The sequence below is a fragment of the Erithacus rubecula genome (genome assembly GCF_903797595.1).
Source record: "Erithacus rubecula genome assembly, chromosome: 5".
Taxonomy (NCBI): Eukaryota; Metazoa; Chordata; class Aves; order Passeriformes; family Muscicapidae; genus Erithacus; species Erithacus rubecula.
In genome coordinates this window covers 58,783,556-58,798,952 of record NC_136687.1, presented here as the reverse complement: position 1 = coordinate 58,798,952, position 15,397 = coordinate 58,783,556, and the positions used below count along the sequence as shown (strand labels likewise).

The 15,397-nt window shown below is 37.8% G+C and overlaps 1 protein-coding gene across 8 annotated transcripts in view; it reads right to left on the bottom strand.

Moving 5' to 3' along the window:
• INPP4B (inositol polyphosphate-4-phosphatase type II B) overlaps positions 1-15,397 on the bottom strand; it is a 279,334-nt gene that overhangs the window by 32,014 nt on the left and 231,923 nt on the right. For 7 of the 8 annotated variants that reach the window (XM_079306680.1, XM_079306678.1, XM_079306683.1 and 4 more), the window contains 6 exons: positions 14,691-14,863; positions 13,053-13,176; positions 12,002-12,119; positions 6,597-6,737; positions 3,865-3,962; positions 100-212 (listed from right to left, as the gene is read on the bottom strand). In XM_079306680.1, the coding sequence (XP_079162806.1) occupies positions 100-212; positions 3,865-3,962; positions 6,597-6,737; positions 12,002-12,119; positions 13,053-13,176; positions 14,691-14,863 (767 nt within the window). The remainder of the gene's footprint in view (positions 1-99; positions 213-3,864; positions 3,963-6,596; positions 6,738-12,001; positions 12,120-13,052; positions 13,177-14,690; positions 14,864-15,397) is intronic. The other variant, XR_013774362.1, reaches the window with a different exon arrangement.

Sequence of the window (15,397 nt, the reverse complement as noted above, 5' to 3'; positions counted from 1 at the left end):
AATCATATCCTTAAAATCCATTGCACTTACAGCATCAGCAGGTTTATAAAAGTGAGTTTATCATTAGCTCATCAATTTCTTTGAAACAAGAGAGCTTACCGTTGCAGCCAGCCACATGATTTCTACATTCTTTCTCTTTTTGGCCTGGATATTTTGATGAAGACTTTCTAGCAACCCCTTTAAATCATTTTGCTCTTGAAAATGTGGTAAACCTAGAAAAAAAGGATGATAAAGTTGCTCATTATGACAAGGATGGTGATATGGTTGTCCTGACTGAAAAATGCTCAAGGTGAAGAACAGGCCTATTATTTACAGCCTTGTTTGGGAACCCAGGATGGAAATTACCAGCTAAACACTTAAGGAATAAGCAAACCTTATGTCTTTTTGAGTACTGGGTTGTCCTCCCTAAGATCTTTATGTGGAGATTTAAAGTATCTTCAATCATTATCTTATAAATGGATGGTGAAAAACAAAATCAAATCTCAGCTGTAGTTCTGTTCATCAGCTATTACAGACATTCAATGAAAATCTGAAAAAAACCCTGAGTGTATTACAAACTGCTTTGATGCAATGATTATTTTAAATTCAAAAATGCTGGTTATGTTTTCAAATTGAAATATCTAATCTTTGTTTTGAAATGTGCCTTAGTTTTTTTATATAATGCAACATAAGAGTTTAACAGCACTAAGTATCCCCTCTAAAAAGTATCAAAGTGTATTTCTTAGTCTGAAATTAAATGGGGCTTTATTTTGAAGTAGAAAATAATTTCAGGTTTCCTTAAAATCCAAAATTTTACCTGCTTGTTCTACATATGGCATCTAAGCTGAAGTTTATCCTACATTTCTAGCAAAAATTCAAGAGTAGGCAATTTAATTTTCCCCTCTGTTTTATATGTATATATAGGAGGGATTTTTCTAATGCTACATTTATCTTCACTAGTTTTGAAAATCAATAAAAACAAGCAAAATGTGTTTCCTGAAATGACTTCTTCTCATGATGATGAAGTAAAAAAACAAATCAAAACAAAAAATTATAGTTATCACCAAAAAAGGACTTAGGTAAAGTGAAACAAAGTGACACTAAATTGATCAAGGGATACAGTTTCTTCAAGGAGAGAAAGTAAATTGTCCATTCAATGAGGGAAAAAAAAAACCAAAAAACCACAACTCAGGCCCCAAGACCAAGCCCAAAGACTTATACTCAACTGAAAGAATAAAAATGAGAGAAGTATTAATGAAAGTAAACATCCCTTCTCTTAACATGTTCAAAGCTGGAATGATGCCTCTCATCAACAGGCTTTTACATGTAATAAATCCTGTAGTTTCCCTTATCCCTGATTCACAGTAAGAAGCAAATTAAATATATTCAAAAAGAACTAAATTGCTTCACTCATACTGTGCTGTCTGAAAGAAAAACCTTACAAACAACAACAACAAAAAATGGAGGAAAAAGTACATCCAAACTAGTTTTGCAATAATCTTAATGTGGATTGTTTTAACTGTGTATTGCAAGTTCTGATTGTACACATAGATAATGCAAAGCACATAAAAACACATCACACTCTGCTATTACACTTATGGCTGCATCTGTTTCTTTAAAACACGGAGTACACAATGACAAAGACACTTGGAGATTATGCAAATGTATTACTAAACATTTTACTGCTTCCAGGCAGCTTTTCTTTAGTTCACAGCAGAAAATAAAACATCTCTGAGGGGTGGCTTCACCTCAGGTACAGCAGGAGTCTCCTAGTTTATAGCACTGCCAAATGAGCTGCACCTTGACTGGAAATGATCAATTGCTTAAACTCCTTGGGTCCCCCACAGTATTAAACCATCAAACCATCATCATTATTGATTATAAGGGGGAGAAACCTGGAAGTACTAAAAAGCCTAGTTGTTTTCAGTTCATAATGCACTACTAAACAATCTTACATTTTTGGACCCTTACTATCCTTGGAATTACTATAAAAGCAGTACCATTTTGGTGCCTCAACCAGAGTTATACTTGGTCACCATTTTTGGTAGGAATCTTTCTACTTTTATTTTCAGCTTCTGCTAAAAGAATTTAAGAGGTTAACAAACAAGTAAATTATGAAGTGTATGTTCATCCTAAAGTGGATAAAGTCAGTGTATGCTTAGTTACAAGCAAAAATATTATTGGTAAGGGGAAATACAGACACAAGAGGAAAACTAAGTGCAAAGGTGGCAATACCTTTCTGGGAGTGTAAAATTGAATTCTTTGAAAGGGAATATATGAATGAAGCAGCAGGCAAGGGAGGCTGCCAGGGGTGAATGCAACAGCCTGGCAAACAGGGCTGTGAGTACTCAAATTCTGTTGGGCTTTATGAACACTGTTTAGAACTAACAGCTTTGGGAACATGATCTTCCATTTATTTTACAGCACAGATTTGGCACTACATGAAATTATTTGGAAAGGTGGGACAAAACCATCAAAGAGCCATCAATACTGAATGCCTCTCACTTGGCCCCAGCACCAGGGCTGCTGCCAACCCTGTATGGAGGTTTGTCTTTCAGAGCTGGGGGAACAGGGGCGGGATTAAAGTCCTTCCCCAAATGAACAAGTTGGAGAGCTTCACTTTTTTCCCCAGGGAGCTGGTTTAAAAGGCACATTTCTCCAAGGCAAAAGAGTGATTTGATTCCATATACTGGCAGGGAGCTACTGAGAAGGGCAGTGTAATCAAGAGGTGTTTTGTGTTCCATAAAAATTTATATAAAGAAGAGACTCAGTTCTTAAAGGTAGATAAAAGAGCAAGAACGTTATAATAACCAGAAAAGACATGATGAAATAGAAAACATTAGCTCTCAAAAGCCTGGACAGTCTGGAAGAAGTCCAGGAACTGTGTGGTTCACTAATAATCCTGCAGGACAGCAGCACAAGTTTAAATTCTGCTAATGAAAAGCGGCCAATACTATCTGCAAGCAACTTTTTTCTTTTATATGATCAAATCCATTTATGAGGCAGCAGATGTACCTTATTCCTAACCTGGATGAGGTTAGTTTTCAAGGATATTTTCTTGGCAAGATTACCCTAAATTAATTACTCTTAATTTCTCTGCAAATATCCTAGACATACTAGGTCTGTGGGTGGATAGATGGGCATCATGCCCACCATTTAGGAAAAGAACTTTTGTTTCTGTCAAAATTATCAACAAATTAAAATCAACCTGATAGAAGAGATAAACATGTATACATACACGCGATGTGACATATCAAAGCTTTACACAGGATTTAAAAATCAGCCTGTTAAATCTGCAATATTTGGGACTATAGTTTGGGCATTAAAACAACTATAACAGGATTAGATTGATGCAAACATCTTTTCAGTCCTTGCTTTTGGCAATCAGAGTGCTGTTCATGTGTATGAGATGGAATTTCTGTGAAAGTGGAATACAAGACCTATTCTAATGAAACCTTGTTATTCATATCATGATGATGTGGCTCATTGCTTGTATTTGCATCTGCAGATTTCTCAGTGGTTCACCAAACCACAACACATTTTCAGAATAAAAACAGAGGGAATGACTGAAGCTGATGAAATTTCCTACCAAGTATTTCTGTACAAATACAATAGGTACAGACTGTCCTCTTGAAATATTAAGAAACTTATTATTCTAATAACTTAAAATAGCTGTTCAATTCATCATTCTTCTGCTTCATTCTCTCTGTAGTTTCTGCTGTGGCATTGGGCCTGAAATCACTCAAGATCAGCAAGGCTGTGTACAGATACAAAACACTTAAATTTATGGAACAAGTTATGGAATTCTGCTAATATTACTCTTACAACCTTTTAGCCATCAAACCTTTTCAAAGCCATCTGGACATGACATTATTTTTTACTCACAATCAGGAGGCATTTTTTCTGTAAATAACTTGTAATATTCTTTGAGAAGTTCTAAGTTTTCCTGGTTAATGTTTTCCTGCAAAGTGGTATCCCCAAACCTATAAAGATACACAATAAATTATGAAAAAACCCAAAACCCATAAATGAAAACAAAGATAAATTATCATTCATAATTATTTCCTTGCATAAAGAAACAACTTTGATTTTGTATTACTTGTTTTATAGTGCTGAATGTATTAGAATTTACCAAATATGCAATAATTAAGTTCCTGCATGCTTTGGAACTAGTCTTTGGAAACTATATCATCCCTGATGGGTAATTCTTCCAAATATTTATTAACAAAGCAATCCATTTACAAACATGCAATCAGGCACTTATTCTTTTTGCCCTCACAAATCCTGAATAAAAGGAAAGGCACTTTGGGAGAATTCCAAATGGGACCATAAGCAGAGAACACCAACTCCTCCATCTCTTAGTGCTGCTGTTGCTTAGGCATATTAATTTCTACAAGAGCTGACAATATGGAAGTGACACAAGATGGAAGAGAAGCTTATTTACAAACTGTAGCTATATAAACAAATATATTTCTCTCTGAGATCAAGATTTCTACAACAGCCACATTCCACACGCCAAGAAAATAAATCTGATGGTACTACAGAAGATATGATTGTAAAGACAGGAATGTCCCCTGGGCAGTAAGGGCCAACTTTTTGCAATCCATCTTTAGAATAGCTTTGAAATGGAAAGGGAGGACAGGAAAAGAGTAATGGGCAGGTAAGAGACTCAGGTAGAGAGGAGGGGATCAGATGATGCCAAATGTACTGCTATGTTATGTACAAGGGAAGCAAATATTTCAATGGGCCGGAGGGAGAATACTTGGCTACTTCCTCAGTAGCCATTGCTACAATGTTACATGAGAATATTTTTTAAATCAGAAATATTCCCAAGTGTATTATATCAAAATAAAAGAAAAATGTGTTCTTTATCTAATAGAGTAACATTTCCTAGAAACTTGTCAAAAAAATGATTTTATATTCTTGGGTTCTTCATCCCACAAAACCTCCCTTATTTTTAGCTAAAAATCATGTGCAGCATTTTAGGTCCTAAAAACAAATGTGCAATGTTAGGAGTTAATTCAAAATATTGCTTAAGACAAAAGCAGACTGTAACTGCACATGGAAAAACTGCTGCTGCATTGAATTGATTTGGTAGATAATAGTACATATCCATATTTATAGATATGTGGGTATTATGTTTTCTCTCATGGCTTTTTTTGTGCACAATGTAAAATGACCACAATACAGGAACAATACTTCCTGCCATTTCACCTGCAAGCCAGGCATCTTTTCATACCAACTCCTCTACAAACCCCCAGGTAATGAGGCTATTTCTAAACCTTGTCAAATTTTTCTTCAGAACATTTGTCACATTCAGTCCTTTCTGCCTATTCCACACATGTAAGCTCTCACCAGCTTGCTTTGTGGCTAACACATCATGCCTTATCTCTCATTTTGGAAAAGGAGTGTGTCCCACTCATACTGTCATGACCGATCTTGCTGGTTTTGCATATTATGACTTGGGCCATGTCACTCCTCTCAGTGCTTTCTTCTTTATGGCATCAAGAATAACCTATTTTCATTTCCAAAAAGTTCCCAAGTTCTCTAGACAACTATTCAACACTTCCACCAGTAAAATGCCAGTTTTTACTGTCTTTTGATTCAGTCTGTCTCCCATTTCAATTTTCTGCCTAAATTTTTCTCACACATCACCACTCCACTTGGAAAAGTCTCCCATAAACATTCACAAAGCTACCTGATGGCATTTTTTAGTAGATTTCTTTAAAAGACTGATTTTACTTGGCTATCTACAAAGAGCAGGAGGTGAAACTCCTGCGGTGCTTAAATCCTTGCCCATTGTCCAGGTTAAAGATTTTCAGTCTCCCTCCAGCAACACTTTTGCTGTAAGCTTTTGGCTTATAGTGAACGCAACCTAAAAATAAGTATTATGTATTTTGGATGTCCTGGTCATAAAAGCAGCTAAAAAAAAAAGAAGTTTTTAAAAAGTAGCTGGCTGTGTTGACATCTTGACTTCTACCTTGCAGTTTTAGCACTGCACAAACATAATTTAACATGACCAACAGATATGCTTTCCTTGGAAGAGAAAATGAATACATTAGTGAAACTTAGACTATTATTATACTAATTAATTAGTTTCCAGCAATCTGTTACAGAGGAGTACTAATAACATGTCAGATCCTTATCAGCCTTCATGTTTCTATTAACAAACTACTAATGCATTCCCTATGATTAACTACCAGTCCACAACCCTGGAAAAAAGCCCTAAAAAACTGAGAAAATTTCTCTAGCTTATGACTTGTCCAGACTCTTCAACCCCATCTTCAACAGATGAGAATTTCAAAGTACTGTACACAAACAAAATTCTGCATCTGTGAAATAGAAATCCATTTTGCATTTGTATCCAAGAGAAATGTGGCACTGACTCTCTGAAAACAAAGCCCTGCTTGTAGTCCCATCTTCATCTGGACTTTTTCATTGTTCTTTATTCCTTCATAGCTTGCATTTGTTTCCTTTAATACCTTTTAAAATACACACTGAGTCAATGTGAGATGGTCCAAGAGCAAATAACAAAGAAGATTTATTTCTAATCCTGAGAGATATCCTGTACCAGCATGGAGTACTTGGACACAAAATGAAACATTACTTTCTCTTACCTCTCTGCCAGTGTTTGCTGTTCATTGATTCCAACATTAAAGAGCACTGGATACATGCGAAGCAGCTTTCCTTCTTTAATCTCTTGTGGCAGCAGCTCAAACATCTTTGCTGGAAGCTGGACCTCTATAATATAATGTTCACTAGGAAAAATATAAACAAGACTAAGGATGGCATTCTTGATTGGTTTGCTTAAAATAATCTTCCTAAATTATAGAGAATGTATAGAATTACAAATCCCTCCTTTTCCCCCTTAATTGAACCATAAAAAGGGGTGATTCAGCTTGCTTTTTTAAAGAGCATAACCAAGCTATAAGAAGAAAGGCATATATATGTGTATAACTATAAACTAACTTCTTTACTGAAGTGAAAAGAGGACTAAGGATGAAAGCAGCAAAAAAGTCCTCCACTACCAAAACATCAATAAGAATACCTCAACTCTTAAATTGCATCTTGCTGAGTTACAAAAACAACTTACTTGCAAAGTCACAGCTTGATCTGGTATACACTCTAAAACTAATACGAGCAAAAACCTTTCACAAAAACCCAAAGTAAAACTCATATTTTCTTCAGTGGGTAGATTTTCTCCCTGGAGGTAGAAAGCATCACCAATAACAAAATTGCCTCTGTGAAGATAATAACTGAAGGCTCATTACACAAACATGAATCCTGTTTTAGGAGAAGGAATATGATATATAGCAGTTCTGGGCTTATATTTGTGTTTGGTCTGACTTTGTGAAAAATGTGCTACTTTGGCTGCCAGGCCAAATTCTGACACATGGAAGCCCCAGGTTGGATTTTACCTGCCTTTGAGAATGGATGCCTGATCTCACAACAGAAACACCTGGGATGGTGTTAGCTTTTACTCGCTTTCTTTTCTTTGTTAGAGCAACCAATCTAAATAACAAAAGAACAGATTAGAAGCAAACCCATTTGTCTCCAGGATCTGCTATTTTAATCAGAGAGGACTGACTGAAAATGGAGGCTGAAATTTTTGCTCCTGCAGAGAACCTTTTGAATACCACACCAGCAACAAGGACTATTACAGCAACAGGAGGGAAGATCTATCCTGCGTACAGAAGTCAAGCAAAGGAAGTCACACAAGTTTTGTATGTAAATTTGAGATGGATAATTGCTTGCACCTATTCAAATAAAGTCCCTCCAAATCTTTAATCATGTACTTGCTAAAGAATAAAAATGCCATCTGGATTACCCACATTGGGTGAGAAATTACAGAAAATGAAGAAAAAGGTCTATTCCTGCAGTAGCTCTGACATTTTTGGCAAGCTTGGGAAAACCAGCACCAGCCCAACTGCTTGGAAAAACAGGTTCCACTTGGAAGAGCCAGTGGTTATGTTTAAACTTTATCCTGCTCGTACATCTGAGAACAAAGTAAAATAGAACAGTGCAGACCTATGATTGCAATGCAATTGCATTTAGCAAGGCAGCAGCACCTGCTTAGTACAGGCCAGAACTGGTGTGCAATCTTTGAGCAAATGCCAGATGTTCCCCACTGAGAAGGAGTATCAGTCCTGAATGGAGAATACATGTCTCAAGGAGTTTGGAGGAAAAACAAAATAGTTCTGCTCCCCAGGTAAGTTTATTTTCATTTAATTAATTCACCCATGCAAAAGAAACAGAGAGCTAGCAAAAAGGGTAATAAAGAACGTGGTTCCCATGACCTCTGAATAGCAGCATTAATTCTCAGCCTGAGAACCCTCCTGGCTGCTGTCAAGTGCTACCAGAACACTCCTGAGATGGACTGCTTTGATGAACTTGAGAACAAATGTTGGTTTAGTCTCATTCAAAGAGCATATGCTACAGATCCAAAATGCCACCAAATTATTGCATCATTACATTTCACTACTCCCAAATCTTTGTGTGTGAAAGAATGGTGAGAAATGCTGATCTTTATAAATTAGTACCAGAACAATTTGAGACTTTTCCCTTTGTCCTTTTTCCTCCCCTTTTTCAAAACACTTTTTGGAAGTCTCAGAGATAATCCATGATAATTTCAAAAAGTCCGTTACCAATTGCACAATTAAAACAATGCATTTCTGATTATGGAAGGAAAAGGCTATAAAGCTATGACAGAGCTATCTAGAAAGTCCAGGAATAGTACTGAAGTCAAGTGGAGGTCAAAAAAGAAACAATTCAAAGTATTGAAATCTGGAGGACTTGTTTCATAGCAGTTTGCCAAAGATCTTACAGGTCTATGATTCTACTTAAAGAAGAAAGAGAAATATAACAGTAAATTTTACTGTTATATGCTTTCTCTCTTTTATGGCTAGGTTCAGTGTAGAGCTATCAGGTGATTTTGGCAGGATATAGATTATGTATGTACAACATTTTCCAATGAGATGAAAAAATCAGTACATAATTTTTAACATTTAACGACCTTTCAGGAAAACAGAGTGGAGAAAACAAGCATGTGTTTTAAGAGGCTAAATAATAAATCTTCATCTATTTAAGAAGAAATTGTATAAATGTAGGTTTTAAATATTTAAATGTGTATGACTTGCCTAAACAAGACTGCTTAAAAATATCCCTCTCTCACTCTCTTTGTTTTATTTTCTAATATTTGTAATCATCATATATGAAGCTAGAAAAAGACTTGTAGTCCTATTAGAGCACTCCAAAAATGTACTCCCCACATGGCTGGGGGTCATGGATCCTGCATCTGTTTTCAGCTGGCTGAAATTGCACACCTTTAGTTGATTGCAGGAAACACCAAACAAGTAATTTACATGGACTTTGCTTTGTAAAACTAAAAAAAAAAAACACACACAGCAACTCAGCCTGGAGGCTCTTTACCCAGCTCTTCTTCCAGGTGAGTGCAGTGTTTTAGATCACTTCAGTGTGGCATAAAGTGCTAGTCCAGTTTTGGGCTTTCTTGAAAACATAGTGTAAGAGGTTGTGACACCTCAAATTAGAGGTGGACAGCCACCAGTTGTAGAAAGTTTAACAAGTGGAGATCCAGACTGTGCCCCTGGGTGGGGCACCCTGGATGCACAGGTTGGGGAATGAGAGGCTGGAGAGCAGCACTGTGCAAAGGGACCTGGGGCTGCTGCTCCAGGAAAGGTGAATGTGAGCCAGCAGTGCCCTGGCAGCCAGGAGGGAGCCCTGTCCTGGGGACATCAGGGACAGCATGGCCAGCTGGGCAAGGGAGGGATTGTCCCCTCTGCTCTGAGCTGGGGCAGCCTCACCTCCAGGGCTGGGCAGGCTGGGGTGCCACAGCATAAAAAAGACATGAAGCCATTAGAGAGTGTCCAAAGGAGGGAACTAGGGTGGGGAAGAGCCTTGGGGGGAAGCTGTGTGAGGAGTGGCTGAGGGCACTTGGTTTGTCCAGCCTGGAGGAGACTTAGGGGAGACCTCAGTGTGGTGATCACCTCATCAGGAGAGGAAGTGGCAGGACAGGCACTGATCTCTGCACTCTCCTGGGCACTGACAGGACCCAAGGAAACAAGCTGAAGCTGAGTCACGGGAGGTTTAGGTTGGATGTCAGGAAAAGGTTCTTCACCCAGAGAGTGGCTGAGCAGGTTGAACTGGATCCCCAGGGAAGTGTCACAGCACTGAGCCTGACAGAGTTCAAGAAGCACTTGAACAAAGCTCTCAGGCACCAGGTGTGATTCTTGGGATGTCCTGTGCAGGGCCAGGATTTGGGCAGGTGATGCATGTGGCTCCCTTCCAACTCCAAATATTCTGTGATTCTGTAAAGAATATTGGAAAAGTGTGCATTTTGGGTCTAACAAAAGAATGTGAGTTCCTGAACAGAACTTCACCACCCCTGGGTGGCCAGTGTCAGCTAGCCACACCAGCAGGTCAGTGCACTGCTAGACAGCGCCACGCACTTTGGATTGATTTGTTTGTGCACACAGAATCTCAGGCTTAAGCATGTCCTTAGAAAAAACAATTACACGTGACTATGCTGACTCTTCAAGATAAAAATTTGTAGTTTGATTTTCTGCCTCGTGTTTCTACAGTCTTTTAGTCTCATTTCTTGAGCCATACCATATAACAACCAAACTGGCCTAAAAATTGAGGGTTTCTTAAACAATTATTACAAAATAACAAGGTTTTTTGCCAACTTCTCTTTTTATGGTTGACTTCCAATGTTGTCTGATAGGAGCAGTTTCATCACAGCTCTAAGGGGAATTGGACTCTTCCACATAAGCCTTATAGATTTTATTTTTTTCTGATACCAATCCCATCCAGTGAATATCTGCCAGTAAATACAGTACAGCAATGATGGGCTGCAGCTCTTCTTCCTAAACACTGACTGCTACATCAATCCAGAAGGCCTGAGGCAGCTGAAAACCCAGGCCTCCTTCAAATTCAGGACCTCCTGGTGTGACAGCTCAGTGTACCACAGCAATGGCAGCAAGCCAGTAAATGTAGATGCTGGATTTTTCAGGATTTGTGGCTGCTGTGATTTACAAAGGATTTATTTCTTCTGTTTTATCCACACATCATAATTATTCTTAATTATTCCCAATGTGTTGCCTATCATACTCCAGCCTTCCTGTTATTTATTTCAATCCTTTCTCAGAAAGCTCATACGATGAGAGTGAATCATCCAGAATAATTAAGTAAATCAGTGGTGAAAGCCTCCTTTGGAGGAAACATATTTTCTAAAAGTTGCTGTTTTTAGCTGAATTTAATTTACAGTCATCTTAAGAATAATGATATTATTAAGGAAGGGATTTCTGCAAAAGTAAAAACATTTGGAGCTTCAGACTAGAATAATAATAAAGATGAAAAATCAATTCTAATCTTGTTAACTCTCAAATAGTCAAAATTAATGCAGTATTGCAGTTTATGTCCTGATATTCAGCAGTACTTATGTGAGATTCATGAAGTATAAGTGATTTTGTGCAAGGATTTCTCAGATTGCCTATGCCCTGTGTCATTTTCACCAGCTAAAAAAGGCTTTGTTTTTAAAAGTGACCACTAAGCTTTGAATGCTAAGTGGCATCTGAGTTTTTTGGTTTCCATCTTAAAAACATTTAAGGCCTAACTCTTGGAATTGCAATTTCATTTCTCATGCTGAAATATAAATTCTGGAAATTCAAAACCAGGTTCTCAGAGGCAACATTTGTAAATAATGACCTTGTCACCTGCCTAGGTTTCAGTATCTGTGTGTGAATAATGCACCAGCAGCTCTGCGTAACACAGACATTATTCTAATTAATTTGCATTAGTAACTGGAACTTTTAGCTTTTTATCAGGAGAGTAACCCAGATCTTACTAGTCTCAAAAATCCCTACTACCTTACCTTCTGAAAAGTAAAACTACTGCACTTTGCTTAAAATAGAATTCAACAACAAGAAAACCATTAGGTGGGTTTCATGGGCTACAAATTAAGACTGTAGCTTTGTTTCTGGGCACCAGGAGATAAAGTTCTTACCGCCTTCCAGTTATAATAGGCAAAAAATCATCTGATTTGGCTTCAATTACTTTAAACATTACTTTCTGCAAATCTGAAATGCCCACAGCCATATCTTCTAGCATCCCTGCTTCTTCACCTATATGGAAAGATTAAAGAGATTATTTACAGAGTTGGCAGATCAGTCACTGCATAGGCTAGAGTAAAGCAATATAAGGATTATATTTTCCAGTCTGTGCATCTAAAGACCACAGTTCTAAATCCACAGTACAGTAACCTACATAAAACCAGATTGATTTCTAGAACTGTTGACAATTCTGTGGCTTAAATGGTAACTAAGAGTATTAAACAACTCTGAAAATCAACCTGCTCTATGTAGGCATAAAATAACCTCAGAAAAGCTATTTTTGTCTATTCTTAAAGTGTTTCAAAGGCTGTCCTGCTGATGGAGGACAAAGGTTTTGAGAATAACAATGAGCATCAGGCAAAACAGAGAAGACCGTGATCTCCAAGTAAGCAACTGCATTAAAAAGCTGCACAAATGCTAAATTCCTCTACTTTGGTCAAAATCTCTGATTTGGGGAATGGTCCCAATAGCTCTATTTCAAAATTTGAAACATAAGACAATTTATCCCTCCAAATTTTCTTCTTAATACCTATCAAATAATGGCATCTGTAACACACTATGAATTAAACAGTTTTCAAGCTATCTTCACATTATCAGCACTAGTGATCAGCACAAGGCTGATAGAGTCACTAACAGTTTAAATCTGCTGTTTGGATTAGCTTTATAAATCTGGTATTTTGGGTCAGATCTGCAAGGAACAACTAGCTGGTCATGTTTTCTGAGGAACTCAGAATGAAACAAGTTAGCAATTTTTGCTGCAGAATTGACAACACAGCATCAATGACTTCAGCTGTGCTATTATGTGCAAGTCTACTGTCTTGTAAGAACAATATTTGATTCAACAAACTAAATTACTGGAAACAGAGCAGACATTAAAATCAAGAAATTCCTGGGTAAATATCTTAGCTGGGTACATAAAGAACATTGTCCAAGAGCAATACTTACTATATGTACTAAGGAGTCCTTCATATTGCACGAGCAATCCAACAGTATGAAGCTGTTGTAAAAATCCTTGATCATGTAAACCTGTGTGCAATTTGATTACAAATCCACAGACCAATCCAGCAAGCTGTAACAATAATTAAAACACACACAATTAAGAGGTGCAGTGTTAACACAATTCAGAGGTATACTGTTACAAGACAAATAATTAAAATGAGGCTTGCTATCATTATACACAACAGAGATATCACCTTTACATTTGAGGAAAAAGCAGAGGTATTTCTGTTTAGTGACTAAATGATTTCATAATAATATATTATTGATGCGCTTTTTTTGGTGTGTATAAAGTAGTGAAATATTCCCTTAATTTATATTAGATAAGCTTAATTTGTTTTGTGGGATTGTGTGTTATTTACACTGACATAAATCAGACCAGAATGTTACTTGTCAGGCTTTAAACACATAAGACTTTGAATTATGATGAATTTGAAAGCGGTTTAACATCTATTGCAACTGAATCTCCTTGACAGTTGCAACACATAATTTAAGGGATAAATTAAGTGAAATATTTAGAGAAAAATGTATCTGAAAAAACATGATCTACTAGAGAAGACATACAGAGTTTCAGTTATTTGCCAAGTGAAGACAGTTCTAAGGAAAGACATGCTAATAGTCTTGAAACACTTAAAGTACTGCTACAAACTGGAAACAAATAATCTGCTCTCTATTTCCATGGTGACAAGGAGAAAAGAACTCCCTGGCTTGGATGCTGCCTGGCCAGTGTCCCTGAGGTCACATCTCTGTGTGGAGTGCTGTGTTCAATTCTGGACTCCTTAGGGCAAGACAGACAAGGAGTACTGGAGAGAGTCCAGAGGAGGAACACAAGGATGATTTGGAGTCTGGAGCATCTCTTTTATAAGGAGAGACTGCAGGAGCTGGGCCTGTTCAGTCTGGAGAAATCTGAAGAGAATCTCACTTATGCACATAAATATCTCAAAATTGGTGCCAAAAGGAGTGCCAGACTCTTCAGCTGCCTCCAGTGAGAGGATGAGGAGCAAAGGCCATAAACTAAAACACAAGATGTTCCACCTCAGTGTGAGGAAGAACTTCTTTATACTGAGGGTGGCAGAGCACTGGAACAGGCTGACCAAGGAGCATTTGGAACCCTCCTCTCTGGAGAAATTCCAACCTCACCTGGGTGTGTTCCTGTAGGTGCCTGTGACTTGGCAGAGAAGTTGGACTGGATGATTCCATAGGTCCCTTAACCCTACCATTTCTGTGTTTCTGTGATTATGAATATCAGCAAGACATATTCAAAGCTAGACTTGAGAACTATCTAGGAAGTAAAAAATTAGGTTTCTGGATCTTTCTTTGTGCAAAGTTGGGATTAAAGAACTTTTCCTGTCCATTGAAAACCAGTTTCTCTGATTCAGTGATAGAAGAACTATGGAGTTTTATTTTCTATTTAGTTTCCTATCACATTATAAAATATTTAGATGAATATCATGGAAAATAAACGAAAAAATTGTGTCAAATTAGGAAAAAAAAACCAACAACAAAATGAAAACCACAAGCACTGGCATGAACAGTATGCTTATAATTACAGCAACAGAAGGAATTAAGTGACACAAGACAACCTACTGCTTGGCTAAAGACGATGTCTCTTCTTAGGGTCAGCATCAAACACTGGGGCAAACCACAGGCAAGCTCCTGGAGCAGGACAAACGCCATGGATTGCTTGGCCCTGGTCACCACCTCTCCCATGCAGTCCTTCAGTGTAATCACCAGTGGGTACAGCTGTTCATACCAGTCACCTAGAACAAAACAGGTCATCTTTCCCAAGAGGAAAACTTGCAGTGAAAATCTTTTTTGTGAGGAAGGATGGCTGTAGCAGCTGTGTAGATCACCCTTCCCATTGAAACAGCCCTGCAGCTCTCCCCAGACCATTGTGGGACCAGAAATGCCACTGGAGAACATGCTTATAACTAGGACTCCATCTTACCACTGGGACTGGGGTTAAATCCCTGGCCTGAAACCAAGTACACTGTGAAACAATGGCTGTTTTTAACAGACCCAGCATCTCTGTAAAACTTGTATTTGTCACAGAGTATACAGGGAAACACAAAACCCCTCATTTAGCACATAAATACAGTGGAGATGAAGATCTCCTGTTCTTTCCAGGACTTAAAACTGGCTACGTAAGAAATGAAGTAGCATCAAAAATGCAAAACCAGGGAGCATAATGATATACTTAAGAAAAAACGAGTGCTGGAGGCCAAAGCTACACAAAACAATAAAAATAGGTATCTGGAAGGGTATCACCTGCTTAATGTACAGGCTGGAATTAT